This window comes from Hipposideros armiger, unplaced genomic scaffold (assembly GCF_001890085.2).
Source record: "Hipposideros armiger isolate ML-2016 unplaced genomic scaffold, ASM189008v1 scaffold_159, whole genome shotgun sequence".
Lineage (NCBI taxonomy): Eukaryota > Metazoa > Chordata > Mammalia > Chiroptera > Hipposideridae > Hipposideros > Hipposideros armiger.
In genome coordinates this window covers 1,143,302-1,168,085 of record NW_017731509.1, presented here as the reverse complement: position 1 = coordinate 1,168,085, position 24,784 = coordinate 1,143,302, and the positions used below count along the sequence as shown (strand labels likewise).

Sequence of the window (24,784 nt, the reverse complement as noted above, 5' to 3'; positions counted from 1 at the left end):
GCTGAAGATAATGTGTCTGTTTCAAACTGGATTTTTAGCCAAGTCCCCTTTTGTCTGGAAAGGAGAGACAGCACTTTTCTGAGCGAGAAACTGAGACTCGAGAGCAAAGCATTAGCTTTTCACTTCAGCATACAGTGGAAATGGGAAACGCAAGCAATTGTTTGCCTTCCCAGCTTGTGGCATAGAGAGACTTTTATTTCATAGTGTCTGAAGCAGCTTGATCTCAATGCTGTTAATTATATTTTAGCTTGCTACCAAACTTTTGGAATAAGAAACATGCCGCTCAGCCTCAGGTGACTGTGACTGTCACTTACCTGGCTCTGAGGATGCCCTCTCTTTTCTCTGTTTTTCCTATTCCTGGGAATGCCGTTCTTTTCTTATTAGCCGTATAGTATCCAGAAGCCACGTTGAGCTCTGTCCTCAAAATATTATTATATAAAATGAGCATTTTCGAGGCAGAAGATTAATTGCGGGCAATTGCAAGCAGAGGATAATTTAATCCACCTTCTCACCCCGCTCCACCCCCCAACCCCAGGCACTTGGGAAGATTTAAAAGTCTGTTTCTTCCAAAACGTGAATAGAATTATAATTACAAAACTTGAATACTTCCATTTTCATTTCATAGTTTGGAATCTATGATAATCTAGAAGAGGAATTGAAAAAACTTTTTCTGTAAAGGGCCAGCTAGTTAATTTTAGGCTTCGCAGTCCAAGAGGCAAATTTGAGAATATTATGTATATACTTATTTTATTTAAATACAGTCATTTAAAATATAACCATTGAGAAATATAACAAGTATTCTTAGCTCAAAGGCCATATAAAAATAAGTGGTGAGCCTTAGTTTGTCAATAACCCCTGATCTAGAAGAAGCCGGAAAGTCACTCATACTAGGTAATATTTGCTGGGTATTTAATGTATGTTAGTTACAATGCTTCAACTTTTTATATTCCCTGTCACTTTCATCCTCACAACAATCCTGTGAGGTAGGCTTGAATTATTAGCGCTCTTTCCAGACAAGAAGATAGAGTTCCAAGAAAGTTACATCTATCTATCTATCTATCTATCTATCTGTCTATGTAACTTTTCCCAAGATAGTGGATAGCAGAGCTGGGGCTCAATCTCAGAGAAGAGAGGATTAGAAAGAGAAACAAAAGATACAAAGAAGGAATGGCTGATGGAGAGAGGGAGGTAGATGCTGCAGCAGGAGGATGGCGGTATCAGTGAGAAGAAGGAGCCATAAAAAGAGGAGGATACATGTTCAGATGGTACCTGCTGGGAGTGAAAAGTGAGCACAGAGCCTGTAGCAGCTTTTCAACAAAGGGGAATGTCAGGGAAAGAACAGCGTCCCTTCACTCACTCCTTTGGTTACTTGTTTGCCTTGGACATACGTGGAATTTTCTGAGTTCTGGTTTGACGTTGTGTGCACTTCTGTCAGGACCACACAAGTGCCACCTTACATCACATTGTCTTCTTAAGGGTTTTCAGATTACAGACTGCTCAGAATCAGCTGGCACACCTAGGCGAGGCCATGTGAATTCTCCGGAAACAATTCTTTTTAGAATTCTCAAGGTAGATATTTCCCTCTAGCGGGTGCCAAAAATGGAACAGGAAGATCTTTTTTCTGTGCCTTGTGCAAGCCTTGGTTTCTTTTTTTACTCATTCTTAAACTGAGGTTCCAGCCCTTTGGGCCCGCATCTTTGTGTAGGAGTTTCCTTTAAAACACCCCAGATTGGGCAGACCCTATATTTTAACTCCTCTCCCCTGTATCCTGTGCGGCCATCAAAGTGAGAGCTCCTTGTTTCATTGGATTTATTGCAGCTGCAATTTCTCTGTATGTAAATTGGTAACAATTATGTTTGGTTTTATAAAGATTCCATGAGACCAGGCAAGTGTGATTTTGAGGTCTGGTTTGCTGCCTGACGCACACTGAGCATTCAATTAGCAGACTGTTGCTAATGAAATAGATAAACCTAGGAAAAAATAGGCAACTGTGAGGGGAAGATGGTCCTTAAGAACATGTAAAGCTTCCCCAGTGGCTTGGCATCACACAGCCTGGCAGAGTCTGTGAGTTGCTATCAAGGCCCTGGTCTAGAGGCAGGTGCCAGGAGGTCTTGGAAAGCAGCAAAAAGTCCTCATACTTCGATCATAGTGGGAGCCATGGAATCCTACCAGGGAGCAAGCCCCGTGCACAAGCTACATAGGTGATGGTAGCCAACATCAAAACAGATGCAGAGCCCAGATAAGCCCAGGGGTCGGATCTGCCTAGGAGGGTTTTCTGTTCCTTTCCTCCTTTCAGGCAGGAAGGCTGGAGAATGACTGTGTCCTTGTGTGATACAGGACAGACCGTGGGAACAGCTTGCATGCGCCTTCAGGTGACAGCAGTCAGTGTACACAAGAGCCTTCTTGAAGAATCCTGGAAATCCCGCAAAACCATACATTTTCCAAGGCAGAGAAGGTGCAGGGAAGTTGCCCCCTACTGCTTCTACTGAGTGATCCCTAAGAGACCAGCAGTGCCCGTGCTTACTCGGGAAGTTTTCCCAAGGAGCCCTGGCACTGTGGAAAGCACCCTCCTTCTGGGCCAGGTGCATTGTGGGAGGGTCAGGCTCTGCCCCGCCCTTCAAGCCAAGGAAGAAGAGATGCTGGATACTGGGAATTTCTTGATTACTTCTGTTGAAATCTTGACAAAGCTATTTATGCAAATCAAGCTGCACCTGCAGCAGCATTTCAGTTTGTAACATATTTAATATTGAGGCTGTCATTGTTTCAAGGAGCTCAATAGTGATTTTTCCATTAAGCGTAAAGGTTTAACGCAATAGAAGATTTCTTTTTTCCCTTCCATATAGCAAATGCCAAATAGTATTTCAAAGGAAAAAAAAAAGGCAATCGACCACATCACTAATGTACTCAGATCCATTCATTGACCTCTTACTGTGAAAAGGGCTTCTGCTGTCTATCTTGGAATGTGTAGAGTTAAGAATAAGTGATGTGGTCCATAGTTGCTTAGATAAATGCATGAACAAAGATAAAACAGAATAGAGATGTAGATTTGATAGTGCATCTATTTTGGATCTGCAGGCATTCTTGGAGAAAATGGCAGGTAGTGTAGAAATAGCTATTGAGAATGAATTTGTGTAAATTCAGCATGCTAATACCAGTGGCAGAAAATGTAAATCATTTTTTGACACAGAGTTGTTTTTCTTGTTTTTTTGTGGCAACAGGATTTAGCAGGGGGGGACTAGGAAGACATGATTACATACTAAGTGCCTTTGAAAAGTTAGCTTTTTGCTTTAATATATCTTCGTCTTTGTGTCTGTCTGATGTACTCTTATATTTCAGAGTTGGGGCTTTTCAATGTTATTAGAAAAGGCTAACTATATTAAAAAATAAAAAAACCAAAGTTCAGAAAGGAGACAAAGTTGGCCCTGAGAATAGCTTCCATTGTATGAAAACTGAGGCTTTCCTTGCAGTTGAGTTTTATAGTTGAGCATAGCTCAGCCTTGTTGGTCGGTACTGGAAACTGACAATATTACACTTAGGCGAGCTCCTGGGTTTTCAGGAAACTGGAACAGATGCACAATTGCCTTTTGCATCACTTAGTCTTCAGGAAGTTCCCTTTTCGGAGTGTTACAAATGCTAGAGTTCCAGATTTTCAAAGTGAGACAGGCACATTTCCTGTCACAGATACCCCTTTGTGAGCCACTTTTAGGGGGGATGCAGAGCCAGTTCTGCTCTTTCTCGTTCAACCCCAGGTTAGCCACCTTTTGTAGGAACCACAGGGGCTATAGAAATGAAGTAAAGATAATATGTGGCATTGTCACTTCCTTTTTATCATCTCTTACCTATACATGGATTTGATTACCACCTCATCAAACTCGTGGAACTATATTTTATCTTTATTTCCTAAAGAATCCCCAAAGAACTTAATTGTACATAGTCTAGAAACTCTATTGTTAGGCTGGAGATTTAAACGGAACCTGAATTTTTGGAAGATCATACATATTCCAAGAGTCATAGGAAGCTAATACTTCACGCATCGTCAGCTCAGTTTCTTCAGAGCTGATTATGGTGCCTGTGGTTTGTCTAGGATGCTGTTTGTTCTTTTCCTTGCCCATTGGCACCACCCAAAAAAGGCAGACAAGAAACAAGTTTTCTTGAGAAATTCCAAAAACTTAGAGGAAGAGGATCTAGTAAGTGACAGAAACCGAGGTTGGAATTACATACGGATTCCGTTTCCACCAAGTAGCACTGTTATGAGTAATTGAGAGTAGCATGTATGGGATGGAACCATAGTTAATGTTGAAAGAAGGCGGGAGTCATCATTACCCAGGTTCCTCCATTATATCTAAAACATTAGCTTGACATAGTCTTTGTTGGATCAGAGATTGGCTTGATCTCCTCTATGGGGAAAATACTCAAGACATGGAGGTATAAGTTATGATTGAGAAGAAAAAGAGAAACTATTTGATGAATTTTTTGGCAGTGATATTTGTTTTACAATCAAGGCAGTCACTACGTAAGGAAAGGGGAAGAAGAAGAATACTGCTACTGGATTGAGTTACCCCTTGGTATGGATGTCACAACAGAGAGATAGTACCGAAGTTCAGTTTTTTGGCATCGTATTTTGAAGGCAAACTGAAGTAGGCTGAAAGTGATCAGGAGAGAGGATTGGAACCATATCACGAAGAGCTATTAAGGAAACCTGGTGGTGCTGGCTTTGGTTGGGAGTGGGCATGAGGACAGGATGACCTTAAATGTTTGAAGAGAGATTAAACTTGCTCAGGTGGTTACAAGGCAAAAATGGGTATAGTAGGAAAAAGGGAGAGAGTTCAGGGCTCAAACCAGGGAAGATATTTCAAGCATCCAGAACTAACAACAAGAGAAAGAAAAAATTGGCTTTCCTTGGAAGATAATGGGTGTCCCACAACTGTGGATGTACATATATAGGCTGGATAATCACTTGATAGGGTTACTTATGAGGACATTTAAGCTTTATAACCCCTTTCCAATCAAAGATTCAAAGATTCTGTGATTAATGGTAACAGTTAGGTGACCTAGAAAAATGAAAACGGTTCTTCTACTAAATCTTGATCTTACCTGGGGGTTTGGTTACCTCTCCTGACCTTCACCTGAACACCAAAGTGGATTCTTGGGATGTTCTGTTTGGGGGATCCTGAGCTGGAGAGAAAGTAGATCCTTCTACGACTTTTCCTTCTATGACATTTTCTGGCCCCAGCTCCCCAGAATTTTTCCTAAGGGAGGAAGTAATGACTTCCCAGCTTGTGAACCATGACACTCTGGTTAGTGTGTGAAGAACGTGCAGAGGATGGTGGGAGATAAATGTAAGTGTGTTGGAATTCCTGATTAGCTCTCCTGTAAGCATTGTAATGAGTCCTTGAGAACTCATTCATTATGGGTATTTCCTTATGGGCCTTGAGCTGAAAGCACATACGTTTGTGAACACCCAGGAGGTCCCTGAGACAGTTAAATGTCTCATTTGGTGCTCATCAGACCATGGGAGCCAATGTGCCTTTAATTTAGAATGATTCTACCTCATGTAAAAGAAGAAAAAAGCCCAAAACAAAAGACAGATCTGAGAATCAATGAGTTGCTCTGAGCACTTTTTTCTCCTCCTACTTGGATTATTTTTTTCTTGTTGCTATTAGCTTTGTTAGGACAATGCAATTGAATTACAGAAATTACACCTAGTAACTCTTGTTTGCAGCTAAATTATGCAGAGACAAGACTTAGTCAATTGGAAAATTGTCATTGTGAGAAGACCTGTCAAGTGAGTGGACTGCTCTATAGAGACCAGGACTCCTGGGTTGATGGTGATCACTGCAGGAACTGCACATGCAAAGTAAGCCTCTTTGCAAATGAATAAAATAACAGCAGTTTTAACAGGGCAGCTTCACTAATTAATCATGCAATCTTGTTCTTTACTATGTAATGTTACCTTTTTACTAAGCGCCTGCTTAGTAATCTGTGAAGTTGTGAAGGGAAGTTGGAAAAGTGTCATTTCATGTATAAATACTTGGAAATTCAAAATCTACCTTCCCTTGACAACATACTCTAATATGATCTAATATTATTATAAGGAGCTTACTGTTTGGAGATGAGAGTGTCAGAGGGAGAAATAACTCTGATTTTTCAAACAAGCTAAGATTGGGTTAGCTTTATTCACAACTTTTCTTTGCTAGAATAAGTTTTAAAAGGCAGTTCAATTAATTTCTGGGTGCTTTATTGTATTTTACAAGGTTCCCATTACATGTTTCGGAAAATTGTAAGATCCCCCTGAATCTCAGGGTGTTTGTCATTGGTGTACTCCTTCACCTGTTTCAGAAAATTACAAAAGTTCTCCCTCCCACAATTAGTATGTAAACCATGTGCAGTTGAAATTATTTGATAAATATCTGAATAATGCCATTGTTTGCCTGGGAAAATACAAAGCATATTGTTAGAGCCTCAACCATGATTGACAGGGTCTGCAAAAGGTGTTATTTATGTTCTTGTAAAAATAGGCTTTTTGTTTTCTGCCTAATCTACTTAGCCCACATGGGCAGGTGGAATGAAGCCAGTGATGTGTATCAGAAAAGTAATTGAGGTGGCATGGGTTCATTCAGGCTGGAGAAAATATTTTATTTGTGGCTCTGGAGCAGACTGGGAATTCCTTGCAGTGCTGCTGTTTCCCTGATGAGGTTTCTGGGATGAGCTGTGAGCTTTTTCCACATGGGAACTTTCAAGAGGTACTTCTGAGATTCCTTTCTCTGTGCTCCCTTCCTCAGAGTGGTGCTGTGGAATGCCGAAGGATGTCCTGTCCCCCGCTCAATTGCTCCCCAGACTCCCTCCCCGTGCATATTGCTGGCCAGTGCTGTAAGGTTTGCCGACGTAAGTACTGACTGAGGGTCAGAGTGGCCCTCTGTGCTTTGAGATTTGTTTTCCCCCCTATATTTTAGGCCCCAATTGATTAATATTGATGAAATGCAGCACCCGCAGATGATGTAATATTCAATCTATGATAAGAAGAGCTGCTATATTTTCGTCACCTGTAATGTGGCGGACCTGTACGTAGTTTATTTTTTAACATTCTCACATCATCCATAATTACTGTTTTTCTTCTCATTCTATGTAGAAGGAACTCATGTTCACAAGGATTACGTCACTTCTACAGGGTCAAACATCTGGTAATGGGTGGAGTCATTCTATAAAGTCATGACTCCAAAGCTCCATCTGTTTAGTTCCCTCATCCTGAATTATCAAGTGAAAGGTGACATTCTATGTTTTGGCTTTCTGAGGTCTTGGCCAGATATCCTGTTATTAAAAGGCCTTTATTAGGAATTTCAGGATGAACTTTAATTAAAATATTGAAACAATTCCTTCAAAGTTGGCTTGTCCAAGTTATATGGTGATTTAAAAATCCTTTTCCCCATGTATTACAAAGGGCACTATTTCAAGTGAAATTGTGAAATGAACATTGAGACAAGCAGTAAGAGTAAAAGAGTAAAGCTGTCATTTAGAATGCTTGGCATGTGCCAGGTACTATGCCAGATGCTTGAATTCTATTAGCTAATTGAATCCTTATCTTAACACTTTTGGTGGGGATTATTGTTATCCCTGTTTTACAGGACTCTTAGGCCAAGGAAAGTTAACTTACTTAGATCACAAGACTGATAAGTAGTGAAGGTGAGATGTAAACCTAGTTCTGACTACAAAGTCCATAGTCTTTTCATCAAACAATATGATCTACTGTAGAAAAGGAGAGTGTAGGTTAGAAAGGTGGCATCCTATGGCTAATTTTCAAGATCACGTCTCTGTGGAAAAACACACCCACATTATTACTAGTTTTTCAAAAGACAGTGGCTTAGCTTTTTGCCAAAAGCCTCATATCACCTAACATGATAGTGGAAGTGAGGATAGCTGGTTTGGTCACACCGGCCTAAACTTTTGTTGAACTCTTTCAAAAGGAACTTTTGAATATTTCTTCTCATTGTTGGTGTGATACACCCACTACTCAGGAGAGTGTACTTGGTGTAAAAAAAGAAACTTTCTTGTTTCTGTTCCAAGAGCATAGTTTGAGGCCATGATAGAAAGTTAGTTTTTAGTAGATACAGCTCATTTTTTTCCAATTTTGCTATTTTATGTAATAGTCAGCAGAGGGAGAAATGGAAAAACTATCAGGAATTTGTGTTTAAAAAATATGAGAAAATTTAAATCCATTGTTTTGCATTCCCTGGACAGATCTGTGAATGCTGTCTCTTGGATGTTGTTGTTTGATATGGAGTAGATGAGTCTTTTAGCAGTTTTGTGTTTTAACCTTTTGATTTTCTAATTGTAAAAGCTATGTGTGTGTTGTGTAACATGTGAAATCCCAGAGAAAAGATAGAGATGGAAAAATCTCCCATAACACCACCACTTGGAGATAAACCCTCTTGAAATTTTAATGGATTTCATTTTTAAAAATTATATTTTGTGTACAGTTGAGATCTTACTGTGCAGATAATGTTTGTCCTACTTTGTGGACTTACCACTATCACATGTATTTCTATGTTTTAAAAAAGCTCCATATAAGACCACTTCATAGTCAGTGTAGAGGCCTGACCACCGCACTGTATTTCTGAAGCTGATGTCGAATAATACTGTATGTCAACTATAACTATATATACACATAGTCACGGGATGTGGAGTAGAGTGTAGGAATGGAGTCAATGGAAATGTAATAGATAAGCATGATATTGGGGATGGGAGGGCAATAGATGGGGGAAAGGGGTTGTTTCTGTGCGAAGGGTGAAAAGGATAACTATTGCATTGTTCTGTACACCTGAAACTAACAATAAAAAAAAAAAAGCTCCATATAAACCTCATTTTAATGAGCTTCATAGTATTCCATTGTTTGGCTGTTGCTTAACTTACTTAATCATCGCCCAAGTGTTGGATAGCTATGTTGCTTTCCGCTTTTTACTCTTATAAGTTACTCTTTAATAACATGTTTTGTATAGGACTTTTTTTTTTTTGTATTTTATATTTTCTTAAGATGGAATTCTCCAGAGTAGAATTATGGGGCCAAACAACTGACATTTTCAAAGGCCCTTAATACATATCGTCAGATTGTTCTCTCACTAGAAGTGTGTGGGGTAGTCACTTTTTTTCATTGTAATTTATTGGAGAGTTTTAAGTTTTAAAAAAAATTCGATAAGTTACCCTGTTTTACCAAGAGGCTGATACACAGGCTAACTAAAACGTGAGTGTGTTTTTTGCCTTTGTCTGGAATTCATAGCAATTTATCTAGGTAGCACTAATTTTTTTAGCAGCTCTGACTGGTAGTTTGATATGTTTATGGTTAAACAAAATAGTACTGCAGAGAAGTTATTCAAACCACTATTTAAAAAAAAAAACAACCAAAAAAAAAAAAAACCAAAACCCCAGGAAAACAAAAAAACACAAAACAACTTGAGAAGAAATGATATAAGCCACTTCTGGTAATTAGAAGGTTGGGAACCTTTTACCTAGAGGATTTTCATTTCTTACTACTTTTTAATTAGGCAGTTACTCAATGCTGGTGCCTGGAATAGTGTGAGGGCTCACTTTCAAGTTAGACATGTGATTTGCAGTGTTCAGATTTGTAAGTGCAATCATATTAGGCATGTGGATGGGGCACTATTGGATTATAGACGGACGGCATATGGGAGGGTGGGGGAAGACATTGGTGGTAGGCATGGGCGGCTCCCTGGAGGAAGTGGAACCAAGCTAAATATTTCTAGCCTTCCAGAAGATGTTTGTGGCAGTTTGAGCAGTGGAGTGGAGGAGAGGAGAATGAGGATTGATAAAGTAGAGTTTAATACTAGTCAGTAGAATTTCTAGACATTTCCAAATATCTTCATATCAGGAAAAATATGGAGAATATTTACTTTTGCCCCTTTCAGATAAAATTTCCTAAGTTATTCTCTGGGTTTGGTGGGTGGGGGCAGTATTCTAGGGACTCTTGAGAAAAAGTGTTATTCTGACTCAGGCCAAAGGAGCACGTTGTTTTGTCTGCTGAATAAGTATTATGTACTTGTCATTTCCTCAGGAGCTGCAGCACTTACAAAAGAGGGCATCCTTTTGGAAAGAGGACAGGACTTGTCTAAGAGTCCCTGTCTCAGTTCACTGCCTAAAATAAGTACTTTGTCCTATTTTGAACAAAAGCCCATCTTCGAGAGCAAGGAGGTTTTCATAGTGGGGTGTCAGGTCCTGATACTAGAATGTTCCTCAGGCATTCCATTGGGAGGGAGGTGTCAGGAAAAACAGGAGAGCCTTCTACAACAGATTCGTTGGTTGTGGGCGTGGCAGTCCAGGAGGTGGTATAGGCATTTTATTCCTCAGATATGTGTTGGATGTCTGCTCTATTCAAGGCATCCAACATAACTAGCTGCGCATTAGAATCACCAGGTGAGCTTCTTAAATTAGAGATTCCCAGGGCTTAGTAAATCAGAATCTCCAGGCACTGGTGTCCTGTAGTCTGAATTCTCTTTTGATAGACACATTTGAGAAGTGTAAGAGATGGTAGGGAAGAGGACAGAGAAGGAATCTTCAGCTTTGCGAAACAGCATTTCCAAAGGAGTAGAGGCAGCAGAGGGAAAGGGAGACAGTCTGTCTAATAGAGGGTTCTTATGGGTTAGAAGCAGAAATGAAGCTGCAAAGGTGGATGGGGGATGCATGGTGATCCGTTCAGTTCATTTAGGCATCCTTATTGTGGTTCCTCTCCCAAACACTGTCCTTATCTCTGGGTACAACAGCAGGCACGTATGGATCTTTCATTTTATGTCAAGTAGTGTGATAAGCTGTCTTATGTATATTAATTCATTTAATTCTTCCAGCAACCCAAAGTCCTAGGCTCCGCTATGATCCCCATTTTACAGATGAGGAAGTGAAGCACAGAAATGAGTTATTTATCCAAGATCTCTCAGCCTTAGTGGAGCCAAAATAAAAGCCGGGTGGTCTGGCTCCAGAACTGAGACTCTTAACCTATCTCTTCTCTCCACTGCTGTCCAGGGAGATGCACACACCATTTCATTACCATAGAGTATTGTGTAACATGCATACTATGTAATATGTAGCACGGAGAAGGGAGTGATTAACTCCATCAGAAACTTTTGTGTGTGTGCGTGCAAGTGTGCATGTGTGTTAGGAAGACTTCACAGGGGAAGTAATAGCTGAGCAGAGTGTTGACAAATGAGCAGGAGTTTGCTATGTGGACAAGGTGGGTATTGCCAAGGGAATTGCATGCGTAAAGTCATGAAAGTAAACAGCGTTGGTTGTGGTACTCAAAAGCAAGATTTTAAAGCAGAGTTGTGGCAGAATCAAAGTGCTTTTACAAAAGCTGCTGCATCCAGAGAGCTGGAGGGGGTTGGGTATGAGAGTCAGGCATATTCCGGGTGGAGGGTGTAAGGCTGGCAGGTGGACCCTGCCTGGGGAGGACAAAAGGAAGGCATGGATGTGAGTGATAGTTAAAGACTTGGTGCAAAGTAGGTACTCCATAAGCATTTTTTGGCATGAGACACATGAATCAGGGACAGAGTGTCTGTAGCAGAGAAGTTGCCAGATTTTGAACTAGAGCTGATGGGGGTTTCAGAGTGTGATTAGCAGAAATAAGGCAGGTGGAAGAACTAGTTTGGAGAGGATACATTCTGTTTGGCTTGTTTGAGTTGGATGTGCTTGAGGGGCAACCAGTTTGATGTGGACATCCTGCTCAGAGGGTTCTAGGAAGTTTCCCTGTAAACATCGTTGTGGGAGCATACCGGCCACAGGCACTTTCCCCACAGCACAACAAATGGGCTGTAAAGCTGTTCACCAGGAGAGATAAAAGAGTGAAAAAAAAAAAAAAGAGGGACATTAAAGAGGACATGAGGAAACATGAAAAAGTTAATCCAATTAAAAAGACTCCATTGCAACATAAGGAAATATTGTCTTTGAAGTCTTTTGTTCATTGTATTAAACCTTTCTTTCTTTTTTCCTTGTTGATTTGTCTCCTCTTTTGCCATTGCACTTGTTTTCTTTTCCACTGAAATGTGTTCCTTCATCAAGAAAGGTATTATTTCCAACTTACAGCTCTATAATCAATGCTCTTGAAGGCTGTTGTGATTTGGTAGTTGCCTTTTTTCTGATTGCTGTAGCTTGGTAAACTTTTGGTTTTGACGGGTGGGAGAGAATGACTTGTGCTCACCGATTTGAGAAAACTGATATGTTATAATTTTCTAGTATAGTTTGCATTCTGGCTGAGATTTACATGATATAAAAATGCGAGCGGTACAAGAAATTTGTCAGTGGAGACATGAAATCAACTAGCTTTAGATACATTAATTAAATCCGCTGAAGGCAGTTGATTCTTCAATGGAGAAATGAAACCAAACTATCCAAAAGTTATTTTATCTTTTATGGCAAAATTACCAGTGGCCAGTTAGTTAGGCAGTTAAAACGTTTCTGGGGAAAATACTTGCAGCAAAGATGTTTACAACAAAACTACTGCATGCGGCTCATAGAGGTGGTACCTGAATCCAGGACTGTGAATGAGCTCAGAGGGAGGAAGGATCCTTGGGTGTTTAGCCTTTTTCATCTGCCATTCTCCTTTCAAGTGTAATATAGAGTGCTGATTTTGATATTCTAAGCCATTGAGTGCCAAGGGATGGCTCAAGTGTATGCAGGGTACAAATACCTAAATGAAGGCAGAGCAACCTCATGCCCACATCTGACGGGGTGCTAAGTCGTACCTGTCAATTGTTTATTTATTGTGCACCCAAACGGCAAAAGTGTGCACTCATCCCACTATAGAAATCAGGTTCAAATTTGAAGGGCCACAAGGTGTCTGTGGGGACAGAAAGATACAACTGTATCCCTTTCTCTAAATCCCCAATACCCCAATACGTTTCTTTCTGACATCATAGAGAAGTGTGTGTTGGTGCCAAGTTTCAATTTCATGGTCGGACACTGTGAAAATATCCTAGTTTGCATGCCTGTAGTGCAACAGGAAGGGCTTCAGGTATCCATTTACATTTCTACTCATACTGAAAGCTGTTGGATTCGAGTCCCAAATGCCCCATCCAAACGCACCAGAGCCTGTCTCACCTTATACTCGAATTTCCTCAGACCTCGAAAATAAGCCTTTGACTATAGATCAAAAGGTTGGATAATGACGACTAATGTTAGGCGTATGGGGCAGTGGCAGGGAAGGAGGGGCACGGTCAGAGAAGTGGGAGGAGTGTGAGGAAGCAGGGGAAATTCTGGTGATCCTGAAAGCTGTCATAAGGTAATTTCATAGATAGTTGATAACGTAATCATAGATGCATCTTGCACCAATGCCAAAGCTATAATGGCAGAGGCGTGCAGTATCATAGTGATATTCACAGCACCCGTAGTACCCTGCTATGCAACAACATAAAGTTCAGTGGGCATTTAATTTGTATACCAGACTGGTGGATTTGAGGGCTGAGTGAGACTCCGTGTGCAGTTGGAATGTAAACAATAAGACATTCCTATCTTCAGATAGTTGTTCTACGATGAGTCTGTCAGAGGAAGAGAGGAATCGGGTAAATGTCATAAGACAGGGTAGCAAGCGTGCTCATACCATTGCGGGGGTGGCAAAGGGCAACATAAGGAAGAAAAGGCTATTTCTTTGCTTCCCAGCCTGGGCCAAGGAGCAGATGACAGATTTGACAGCAGGGCATTTAGCAGAGCTGTCATTCTGGAGCGAGCCGTCTTGCCAAGTTGGCAGCAGCTGTGCTTGGGAGTGTGGGAGTTCATTACATAGGAATTCCAGGCTCTGAGAGGAGTGGTCTCCCCATGCAAGTAAATTGGGGAATACATATTATCATTAGGACCAGTGAGTCATGCTCAACTGATTCATCTAGAAAATTGAGGCATAAAAAATGATCAGGGGTAATTTTTTTTTTAAATGAAGGGAAGAAGGGGCCTATGTAGAAAATTGTATTGATTTTGTCCCTTTTTGTTGTTGTTATTGCTGTTTTGTGCTGAAACCCTTGGTATCTGCTTTTAATGTTTGAAATTGCATTGAAGAGCAGAAAGCAGTCTTATCTGGGAATCAGGAAATTTGACTGGTTTTTACTACCCACTAGAGGCTCATTAATTTTACAATTATTTATTGTTACTGAGAGTAAGCCCAGAGAGGCACTGAGCTTGGGGCTGGAGATAAAATTGTGAATAGACATAATCCCTACCCTCATGGCCATTACAGTTAGCAGGGAAATGTATAAGTAAGTGGGCCACTGAGGTAAACTGTGTTAGGGCCAGGTCCAGAGTGCAACAAGCACAAAGCGAGGGGCCGGCCATTCACTAGTATTAAACGTCAAGAAGAGTGCCTTTTGCGGGGAAGTCAAGCAAAAGTTGAAACTGATTGGGTATATAGAGGGGAGGTTGCCAGTGGAAGGTGAATGAGGCTGACTGTTCTTGGAGAAGAGAAGAGTATATGTAACTCCCCGGGGGTTGGCGGGAGAGAGTGTGAGCCTGGCCAGAGCATATGTGGAGGTATGCATTCTTGGGAGGGTGCGTGAACAAACAGAACTGGTGAGCTATGACATTTCAGCGATAAAGAGAACCGCATGAATGGCTTTGTGTGCTGAATTAAGATACTTGGACTATGTTCTGAGGCCAGTAGTGAACCATAATGATTTGTACTTTATTAGGAAGCTCTGTCAGGATCACTTCTGAGGTGGGAATGAGATAGAGAAGAAAGTGGAATTGGGTGGAATGAGAGGTTGATGATCTTTCAGAGTTATCCCGAGTTGGGGTAAGGGGCCACGATTTTGTACAACCTTCATCAGCCACCCATTGGCTGAAGGGGACTTGACCTTGGGCAAGGTGCCTCTCTTAAACCAAGGGTAAGTCTAGCCCAGGGGTCGGCAAACTGCGGCTCACGAGCCACATATAGCTCTTTGGGTACGTTCTGTCTCAAAAGTTTGCTGACCCCTGCAAGAGCCAATCCTGTCCCTCACAACAATTTAAAAATTATTCGAGAGCCATAAATATATTTTTGCATAATCACCATAGTGTGAATAACATCCTATAAAAATTTTATAAATGAAACTGTGATAGTTTTATTTTCATTTTCAATTTTGCTTCAGAGCCACAGTTCATGAGCTGCAGTTTGCTGACCCCTGGTCTAGACCAATATTTAGCTGAGAGCTTTTAGTAGTCCGCTGTCATAGCAGCTGCAGGAAAGTGCCCTTTGTCCATGGGGGGGATTTGGGCAGCACAGCACAGCACAGCATCTGGGATCCTGATGTTAACTAAACCAGCACCTCACCTCTGGACTTTGCTCTTCCGGTGACCAACAAGATGGGGTTGGTTGATCACTAAGGTCCCTACATACTTGAACATTCCGTGAGAGTCTTAAGACTGTAGAACTATGAAACTATCATGTTTAATTAACCTGTTTTTAACAGGTATAGAAATGAAGGGTCTGAGAGGTGAAGTGGTTTTCACAAGGTGGTGATTCAAGGTAGGGATCTCTTAGAGCGCATGTCTTCACTTCTGCGTCTCCCAAGGACAAGGGCTGGAATGCTCCTCCTCTGGGTGGGAGCGGGAACAGTCAGGACTCTGCTTCCCCATTCCTGTTGATGCGGCGGGAGAATTTGGTGGAGACACATGAGGGTCATATCAAATGAACATGTTCTGCACTTGCTTAAAAGTGGGCCAGCAAGTTGAGCCAAGGACTGAGTCCCAGTGGAATCTAACTTGAGCAGGGGAGCTCCACTCATGCTTCTCTTTTCGCTTTTCTAAAAGGCCCACCTGCTCCACGTCCTTGTTCGCCTTTAAGCTCACCTTTCCCAAGTCATCCTCTCTAGTGCATTGATAAAGCACTTCACTGACTTGGCTTATATTTTTCAGTTCTCTCTGAGCTTTTTGGGAACAGATAGGTTAAGGACATGCACTTTTCATGATCACAGAGGGGAAAAAATGGCATCTTTCTGCATTGTGGCTGAGGTTCTGATGAATGGAACATATATCTGTTCCCTTTCACCTAGTCATTCATCTTACTGCTCGAGTGTCTGAATCAAAGCTACTGCTCTTGTACTCTCTGGAGATGACAACCACTTCTTCTTTGTTTTCAGGTCTAACCACATCAATTCACTCACTGGTTCTTTCTGCAACTGCTGCATTGAAATAGTTGTATATCCTTGGTGTGAAGGACTCATGACACACATAATCATGATGGTAGTCTGACTGGGGGATTCAGCAGTTACCCAACAGTATGGCCATGTCTTATGCTAGACAAAGAGATTTGTATTGTTTAGCATCAGAGAATCTATGTTCTGTGGAATCTATTGGAGTTTGATGGCACCTCAGAGGTCATTTTGTTGCACAGCATGACTGTCTGACCCATTTTTGTGTTTTATTACAGCAAAATGTATCTATGGAGGAAAAGTCCTTGCGGAAGGCCAGCGCATTTTAACCAAGAGCTGCCGGGAATGCCGAGTAAGTTTCAACCTTAATTCCCCACAAATGAGAGGGATCATAACTGATAGATATGTGGGTTTAATAGGAACCTGGAGTGGAGCATACTGGCCTGAGTGAGTTGCTGAGGGGGAGGGCTGTCTGTGATGGGCTGGAGTCCAGGATGGAGAGGTCCCAGCCACTGCTATTGTGTGGTTAGTCTGTGGTCAGCTTGTGGTCAGCTGTGGATCAGATAGCCTTGGGAAAAGCTATTAAGGGAAGGATGTCGGAAAGGGAAGGGAGGTAGAAGCTACCATGAGTCAGGGAAGTTGGCAGGTGGCCCTGGGAGTGAGTTTTGAGATGTGTTGGAATCTGTCTGTGATGCCAGCTGTGGACAGTGCCACCTGTACTTCCAAGCATCTGATGTAATTTTAGAAAATGCCTCTGTCTCCTGCCTGCTCCCTCCCATCTATTTCTTGAAATAAGATGTGTAGAACCATAGATGTCATTCAGTGATCATTCAGCAAACATGCATTGAGCAACCGCTACACACCATCATTGCACTAGATTCTGGATATGCAATAGTGAATAAAAGAAAGTCCCTGTGTTTATAGAACTTGCAGTCTAGTAGAGGAGACAGACAGTAAGAACATAAATAAATATACAATATAATGCCAAATTCTGTAAACAATACAAAGCAAGCTAAAGGGATAGAGAGCTTTGGGGTGGGGATCGGTGGTCTGGGAGGGCTTCTCTGAGGAGGTAATATTTGAACAAAGTGCTGGATAAAGTGGGGGAGCTAGCCATGCAGTGATAGGGGTAAGGTGCCGTCCTAGGAATGCAAGAGCGAGTGACAGAGGAAAGGAGGGAGAGCCAATACAAGGTGGTGTGTTACAGAGCCGCCCTAATCCCACAACGGAGCACAGCTGGGCTTGTGGGGCATCTCCAGAGAGGCTGACCGGAACCACTGTGTCACAGAATAGACCATTTTTGCTAGTGCTTGTACCTACATTGTTTTGTTTGCGTCCCATCACATCCCTGGAGAAAAGAAAGGACCATATTTTAAAGATAGAGGAGAATGAGGCATGAAAGACCTGCAGAAGTTCTCAAAGATCTTGAATCCAGTTTTTTAATGGGAGATTTGGGGAAAGGGAAAGCTTTTTCCTATTTCCTGTCTCTCTTGGTCAGACCCTACCCCAGGGGTTAAGTAACCCCCTTGAACTTCCCTGTTGTATTTCCTATCCCCTCTTTCTTGGCTACTGCTGGGAACCCTTACTTTTTTCTTCTACCTCAGGGGAAGCCGGGATGACTAACGGCAGTTTGCCTGCTCTGCTGATGATCCCAGTATGTGTCACGTATGTGTCACTCACAATTAGCAACCCCTTTTACTTTTTGAGCAGAAGCAGCAGTGACTCTGGCAAGGGTCACAGTTGTGACTCCATGTCTGTTATCAGAGAGGATCAAGGTGTTGTCAGAGAGTGGGCCCTCCTGGGCGCAAGGTCTAGGTCCTTGGCAACTCGAGCAAAGAGTTGAGCGAGACACCGAGGCAAAGTAGTGAAAAAGCAGTTTATTAGACGAGATAGTACATTTCAAAGAAGTAGAAGTAGGCCTGAGCAGTAGAGAATGTGGCCACGCTCAAAGAGAGAGGCTCAAAAGGCTCAAAAAGGGTAGAAGCGGTCAAAAAGAGACAGACTTCCCAGGACGTGGAGTTCTTATCCCATTTCTCTAGAGTGGGCTGCTCCCTAAAGGCGTGGGACGACTTGATTGGCACCTGTGATTGACAAGAGGTCCTGCACAGGTCCAGTGACTGGTCTGATCTTGTTGGGTATTTTGTGCCCCTTTGTTTTCCAGCAGGGGTAGGTAATTACAATACAAAGGGGAGTCTTGGGTGGAGAGGGGAGGTCTCCTGGGTGGTCACACTCTGTGGGACATGCAGGAATGCAGAGACCCAATGCCTGCCTCTAACTGCCTGCCTTGTTTCCCCTTGAGAGACAGATCCCCATAAAATCTCTAGGGAAGCTGAGGGACAGGAGGTCTTTTCTTCTGTATCTGCTTCCTGCTGGGCAGGGGCGTAGAGCTGTCCCTGCCTATTGGGGGGTTCACGGAACTCTCACCCTAGCTGATCTCAGATGAGAGGAAGGGGTCTCGAGCTCCGCCTGGAAGACCGTGTTGGCTTCTTTGGTTGTGACTGTCAATCTTGTTGGGTTGTCATCTGTATCCCCAAGGCCCCTGAATGAGGAAAAAATAGATTTTAATTAATAAATCTGTTAGCTCTCATGAAGCCTATGGCCATTCAGCCAGTTACTCAGGTGGCATCAATTGTCTGGGCCCAGAATGGGTTTGGCATTTAGCTTACTGGCCTGGGGGATATTAGGAAGTCACAGGCTTTCAAGTAGTTATCTGAAGCAGGGGTAGGAGATTTCTATTGTTTAGGATTCAGAAACTGATTTACAAAGCAATCAAGAAGCAGGGGGATAGGAGAATTCTAGGATTCAGGCTAGGAGCAATCTTTAGCCTAGGATTCACAGACTGATGAGAAGAGTAATCAAAGCCAGGGGCTAAGAAACTAAGGAACTAGGGAGGAGATTTTACATTTCTATAGGAAAGAAAATTTAAAAGTTTCTCAGTGGTGGGGGCGTTGCTTGGTTGGCCGGTAACAAAGGCAGATGCCATTTGAGACCACTGAAGATATGGACACGGATTTAAATGACCGCTTGTTGGAATAGCTCTTATCACTGTTATTGGCACATTGTAGGTACTGTACATGCTTTGGTTCATCTTTTACTGTTTTTGTTACGTTTTTATAATTTAGAAAAAAGTTGGGGCAGACAGGTTACCCTCGTTGCGCAAGTAGTGTGTATATGCAGGTGTGCATGTGTGCATGTGTGCATGTGTGTTTATAGGTGAATAACTTCATCCTCTTTTAAGAAGTCATTAATTTCTTTATTGTCTTGCTACAGTTATTTACTAAATGATTTGTGTACAGAGAGAAGGGTCATTGACAATAATTAACATTTCTTGAGTACTTAGTGTTTTCTAGACACTATTTAAAACATTTTAAATATGTTATTTCAGATAAACTTCATAATAACCCTATGAGGTAGGTCCTATTATTGTCACTATTTCACAGATGAGGAAATTGAGGGACAGAAGATCACACAGCTCGTCAGTGAGCTGGGTAGGATCTGAACCTATGTCATCTAGCTCCACAGGCTCCTGTCTGAGCCTCTCCACTGTCACTCCTGATGGTGTTAGACTTGGAAATAATTCTCATTTCTGAATTTTAGAAGAGTAGGATTGAATTATCCCATTTTTAGTTCATCTAAGACCAGATGGGTCAGGTGATGACTCACTGATTCCCTTGATAAAGGATTACATTTATAAAAGGCCATAGAAGAGCCTTGGGCCACATTTAATAGATCCTGTCAGCAGGGAGCCAGGATGGGTGTAGGATGAGAGGGGCCTCAGGTCTTTCCTGGGCAGCCTTTCTCAAGATTTAAGCCCTTATGCCCTATGGCATCTGTTGGATATAATGAATTAATTTCTCTCCTCTGCATTGAGGAGAGATGGTACTGTGTAAGTTCTATCCTTGGGAGAATTGAGCAAATAATTACTCAAATAATTTTCTGTGTTCTGTGGTTCACATGCAGATCCCAGCTGACAAAAGGCAGCCTGGAGATCCATCCATTTTCATTTTCCTGGGATCGTTTTAAAGCTTTAGCAACACCAATTAGACAAGAAACAAACTCTTGTTTCAAATATTTTCACCAAACTTTTCCAGAAGTTACCATATTATTTTAAAAAATCTAGATAAATAATACCTCCTAGCAGTCTGCTCAATTTCATCCAATTATTGCTGCCCTGCAATATTTTTTTAGCCCAGACACACCTTATTTTACATCAAGATATTAATTTTATATGTTATTAGAAATGCAGGTTGAAGCATTGTGATTAGCAACTTGAAAGCATTCATATTTGACTGACATAGAGATAGTCGCTCTAAATAATTATGAAAGAATGGAAGAATTATATATCTCCGCCAATGCAGAGTTCCAGGGGGTCATAAAATAATATACCATAATCAGGAGGATTTAAAAATGTTAATCATCAGATGCTTCTTACTAGAGACAGTTTTGAAAATAAGGTTAAAAAATGTTTGTGCCTAGTTATGTGGCTGGACTAAATGGATTTGGTGACACTTATGCTACTGTAATCACAGTTCATATTATTTTTAAATTCATGCAAAGGGGTTTGTCTCTATTTAAATATTTGGAATTATGTTACTCATTAACTATGTTAAAGGTTGATTAGAATTGTCGATTGAATCAGTAGTCAGAGCAAGCCCTTTTTATTAAAAAAGAGCCTTTCGTGAGTGATTATTTTTTAAAAAGTCTTCTGTAACAATTTTAATGTTTGTTTATTTATTTATTTACGAAAGCAAATATAGACACATGATATAAACTTTGGAATACAGAGGAAGAAGTATAAGGAAGAAAATGGGAGTCACTCCAGAATCTCACTACCTAGAGATAACCTCTTTGAATAGTTTGATTTTTGACCACAAGAGTTCAATTTTTCTCACCTCAGTTTCGGTTCTCCCAGAAGCAGACCCTGAGCTAAGGACGTCAGTACAAGTGATTTATTAAGGTAGTGCTCCAAGGAGATGCCAGTAAGGGTGTGGTGGATGCAGGCTAGGGAAGGGCAAGATACTGAGCAAGGGGAGATTAAAGGCCAGACAGACTCGATCCCCTGTGAGGTCTGAAGTATAAATTACACCCCAGCTATGGACTCGCCTCCAGGTAAAGAGCCTCCATGCCTGTTAATGACTGGCTTTGGGCTGTGGTAGTAGGGAATGTATTGGGTTGTCGGAAAAGTCATGACACATTTTTGCAACGAAAACAGAAACAATATATCATGACTTTTCCGACAACCCAGTAGAACTTGCAGGTAATTTCTGGCTCTCTGAATGGACAAAGTGGCTCCAGTGCCCAAGGGCAATCCTCTGAGGGTGGCAGGGAGGAGCCCTGAGCTGCAAAGCTTTCAGAAGCTGCAGGTTGAGCACACAGAACTGATAAAAGAGGCCCAGCAGTGCCTACTACTCTTATTTATGCAAGGAGGCAGCAACTGATAAATATATCAATATTGAAGGACAGAAGTAGAGGCCATAATGGTAAGTAATTAAGCATTGTGTTTTCCTTTGTGTTTAGCTTATACAGCTGATAGTGAGAGACTTGCATTGGTTTGTAGTATCTGGTTTGATTCCTATTTGCAGAAACAAGGGCACATCTGATAGGTACATTAACCTTAAGGCTGGTGCAAACTCTTGAGGTGAGGTGCCGCCCAGAGTGGCCTGGATTGAGGGGTGAGAATGGAATGTAGCTGAAAAGGGGGACTGAGGGTGAAGAGCAGAATCGATTCTCAGATCGTAGGCCCAGAATCATGAGAAAAGCAAGAGATCTAGTTACCTCAGGACAGATCAAGGATGAAGAGCAAATGGGGGAAAAAAGAAAAAAAAAAAAAAAAAAAGAGAGACACCCCAGCTAGAGGCTGGACTGTCTGGGCTGAAAAATATGAGAAAGGCAAGGAAGTCAAATTACCCAAATGAGGAGTAGTTAGAAATTAAATTTATATTTGACATTTAAAGTTATGTTTATGCTCATATTTAAAAATGGATGTGCCTAATATAATGGGAGTTCCTGCCAAATCAGTGAACTATGGGGCCACTGGAATGATGGAGTCTCATGGAGATGGAAAATGCAGCATCTCCCCCATCCCTCTTGGCTGTCCAGCTCCATCCTGTTCTCCTACGGATATTGAGAATTACCTTTGGCCTTAAATGAGACTCCCTTTCTCGAGTTTGCTTCTTGGTTGACTTAAACATCCCCCTAAGAATGGGAGAGAAAAGCTTAAGATTTTAGGTAAAATAAGACACTCTGAACCCCCCTTATTAAAATAATAATCAATGGGCTAATTTTTAAAATTCAAAGCATAACTAAATACAGATTCTGGTAATATCAACAAAAAGAACCTTTGGTGAAGTGAATATTTACCTGCTGAATATTCAAACTTTTATTGTGATTATATCCAGGGCAAATCTAGTGCTCACCTAAACAACCCTCTTTAGTTCATCCATACCTGTATACCTTGGCTCTTTGTCACTTTCCTCTGCCGGAAAGTTTCTTTTTCCTTATTCCATTATTCAAATTCCCTCAAATGTGCCATCTTCATAATTTCTTCACACATGGGCAGAATTAATTATTGTCCCATGACACATTATCATACCTTAATTAGATCATTTTCTTAGGACTCACTGTACTGTATTACGGTTTCTAGTTTAAGAGTTTTTTTGGGTTTTTTTCTTCCCACCCAATGTGAGCTCATCAAGGGCAGGGAAGACATCTTATTTATCTTTGGGTTCACAGTGCTTGTGATCCAGTGGAGGACTGACGCTAGCTCCTAGAAGCTCACGAGAGCTCACTGTAAACAACTTCCCAGCTCTTGTGTCCAGTGATATCATGTTGGTAGTTCAAAATCTGACATCCTCGCGGTATTTACACCACAGAAATCAGCAAACACTACAAATTAGGGCTCCCCTGCCCAACAGTCAATTGTTACAATTTACCAGCACACTGCTCTTAGTGACCTTCTGTGACACAGACCATATTCAAAACCGTTTGTTGAAATGGAGGCCCTTTTGATATGGAAAGGAGAATTTGCCTTCTCCGGGAGGCTCACCAATTTAATGTGCGACTTTGTCATGATTGTGGAATTCCTGGGGGCACTGTTAATTATTGTAGGCTGTTATCACTGCAGGGTGTTCACCATGGGCATTATATATTTGTGTCATTGACAAAAAATATGAACGTTTTTGTGTCCCTATTATTTGGCTTCCAGGGTGGAGTTTTAGTAAAAATTACAGAAGCGTGCCCTCCTTTGAACTGCTCAGAAGAGGATCACATTCTCCCAGAGAATCAGTGCTGTAGTGTCTGTAGAGGTAAGTGGGCTTGGTGGTGGCCGTGCTTGGGTTGGGGGGTGACAGTGGCTTTGGTGGCGTGAGGGTTTAATGAAGAGTGTGGTGATGATAGCACAGGTCCCAAACTACACTGTGCTACTTCAAAACTTGCCAATCCTATTTACCTGTCTAAGTCCTAGTCTCCTTAGCTGTAAAATGAGGATAATCATAGCATCTACTTTATAGGACTGCTGTGAGGATTAAATGAGATAATGCATAAGTGCCTAGCATTGTGCCTAGCACGTGATAAGTGTTCAATACACAGTAGCTCCTATAAAAATGACGGTAGTTCCTGCATTAATGACCATTGTCGTTATTATTACATATTTCTCATGAATGAGATCGGAAGCATTTTTTTCAGCCCTTTCCACAGGCCAATTCCTGTGTATGACAGAGGATGGCTTATAGTGAATCCTCACTCATAAGTTTATATATAACATTTTTACTTCCCCGAGAGGAAAAAAAGCTTCGAGTAAGTAACACCGAATTGCTTATTAATTCTGGGGCAGAAATTAGTTTGCTTCCTCTTCCTGAAATTCTCTTCTTCCCCATGTTTGTTCCTGTATCTTCAAACCCCAGCTCTAATATCACTCCCTCTCTGAAACTTCTCACCCAGGCAGAATTAGATGGATTAAGGGAACTGAAAATGTATTGGAAATCTTAAAAACTGAATCAAGGTAAATTTACAGCTATTATTTTGAAAGCACACCCACAACAAACCCTTCTCCACATTATGAAACACCCGGTGAGCCAGCTGCCTTTAGCTTACCTGCGAACCTTATGGAGTTAAGGAAGGGTCAAGCAGCACAGCAGTTTAGCTCAGGTAACCTCATATTTTACCTAAAAAAAAATCTTTTCTCCAGCACAAGGGTTTAAATATATTTTTGGTGAAAGGCCACAAAGTAAATATTCTAGGCTTTGTGGGGCCAGAGGGTTTCTGTTGTGACTACTTATCTCTGCTGTTGTATTGCCAAAGCAGCGTATGCAATAGGTAAGTGAGTGAGTGTGGCTCTGTTGCAATACAATTTTATGTACAAAAACAGGTGGCGGCCTGTACCATGCTGGCCCCTCTTCTAGCACCTTTGATTGTATAAAAATGGTGTATATTTTATCATAGTGCTTTTAGCTTAGGCTGAGATTTCTCTCTCTGGTTGGTCATGAGAGAGCAATATTTCAGTGAAATTCCTAGGAAAACTTAGTACGTTGATAGCCTCACGAATGGTTCTTAGAATCAGGGACATGCTAACCATGCCATCTGAGTATCTTCCCTGATTTGTCTGCTTTCATAGCTACTAGCATATTTGCAGCTGGGATGCTTGAGAAAGACCTAACGATTGACTGGAATTTTCAGAG

The 24,784-nt window shown here is 41.5% G+C and overlaps 1 protein-coding gene across 2 annotated transcripts in view; it reads left to right on the top strand.

The window, feature by feature from the left end:
- NELL1 (neural EGFL like 1) overlaps window positions 1–24,784 on the top strand; it is an 835,074-nt gene that overhangs the window by 195,472 nt on the left and 614,818 nt on the right. For both annotated transcript variants that reach the window (XM_019651350.1, XM_019651349.1), the window contains exons 8-11: window positions 5,723–5,857; window positions 6,783–6,885; window positions 16,388–16,461; window positions 23,314–23,413. In XM_019651350.1, coding sequence (XP_019506895.1) covers window positions 5,723–5,857; window positions 6,783–6,885; window positions 16,388–16,461; window positions 23,314–23,413 — 412 coding nt within the window. The remainder of the gene's footprint in view (window positions 1–5,722; window positions 5,858–6,782; window positions 6,886–16,387; window positions 16,462–23,313; window positions 23,414–24,784) is intronic.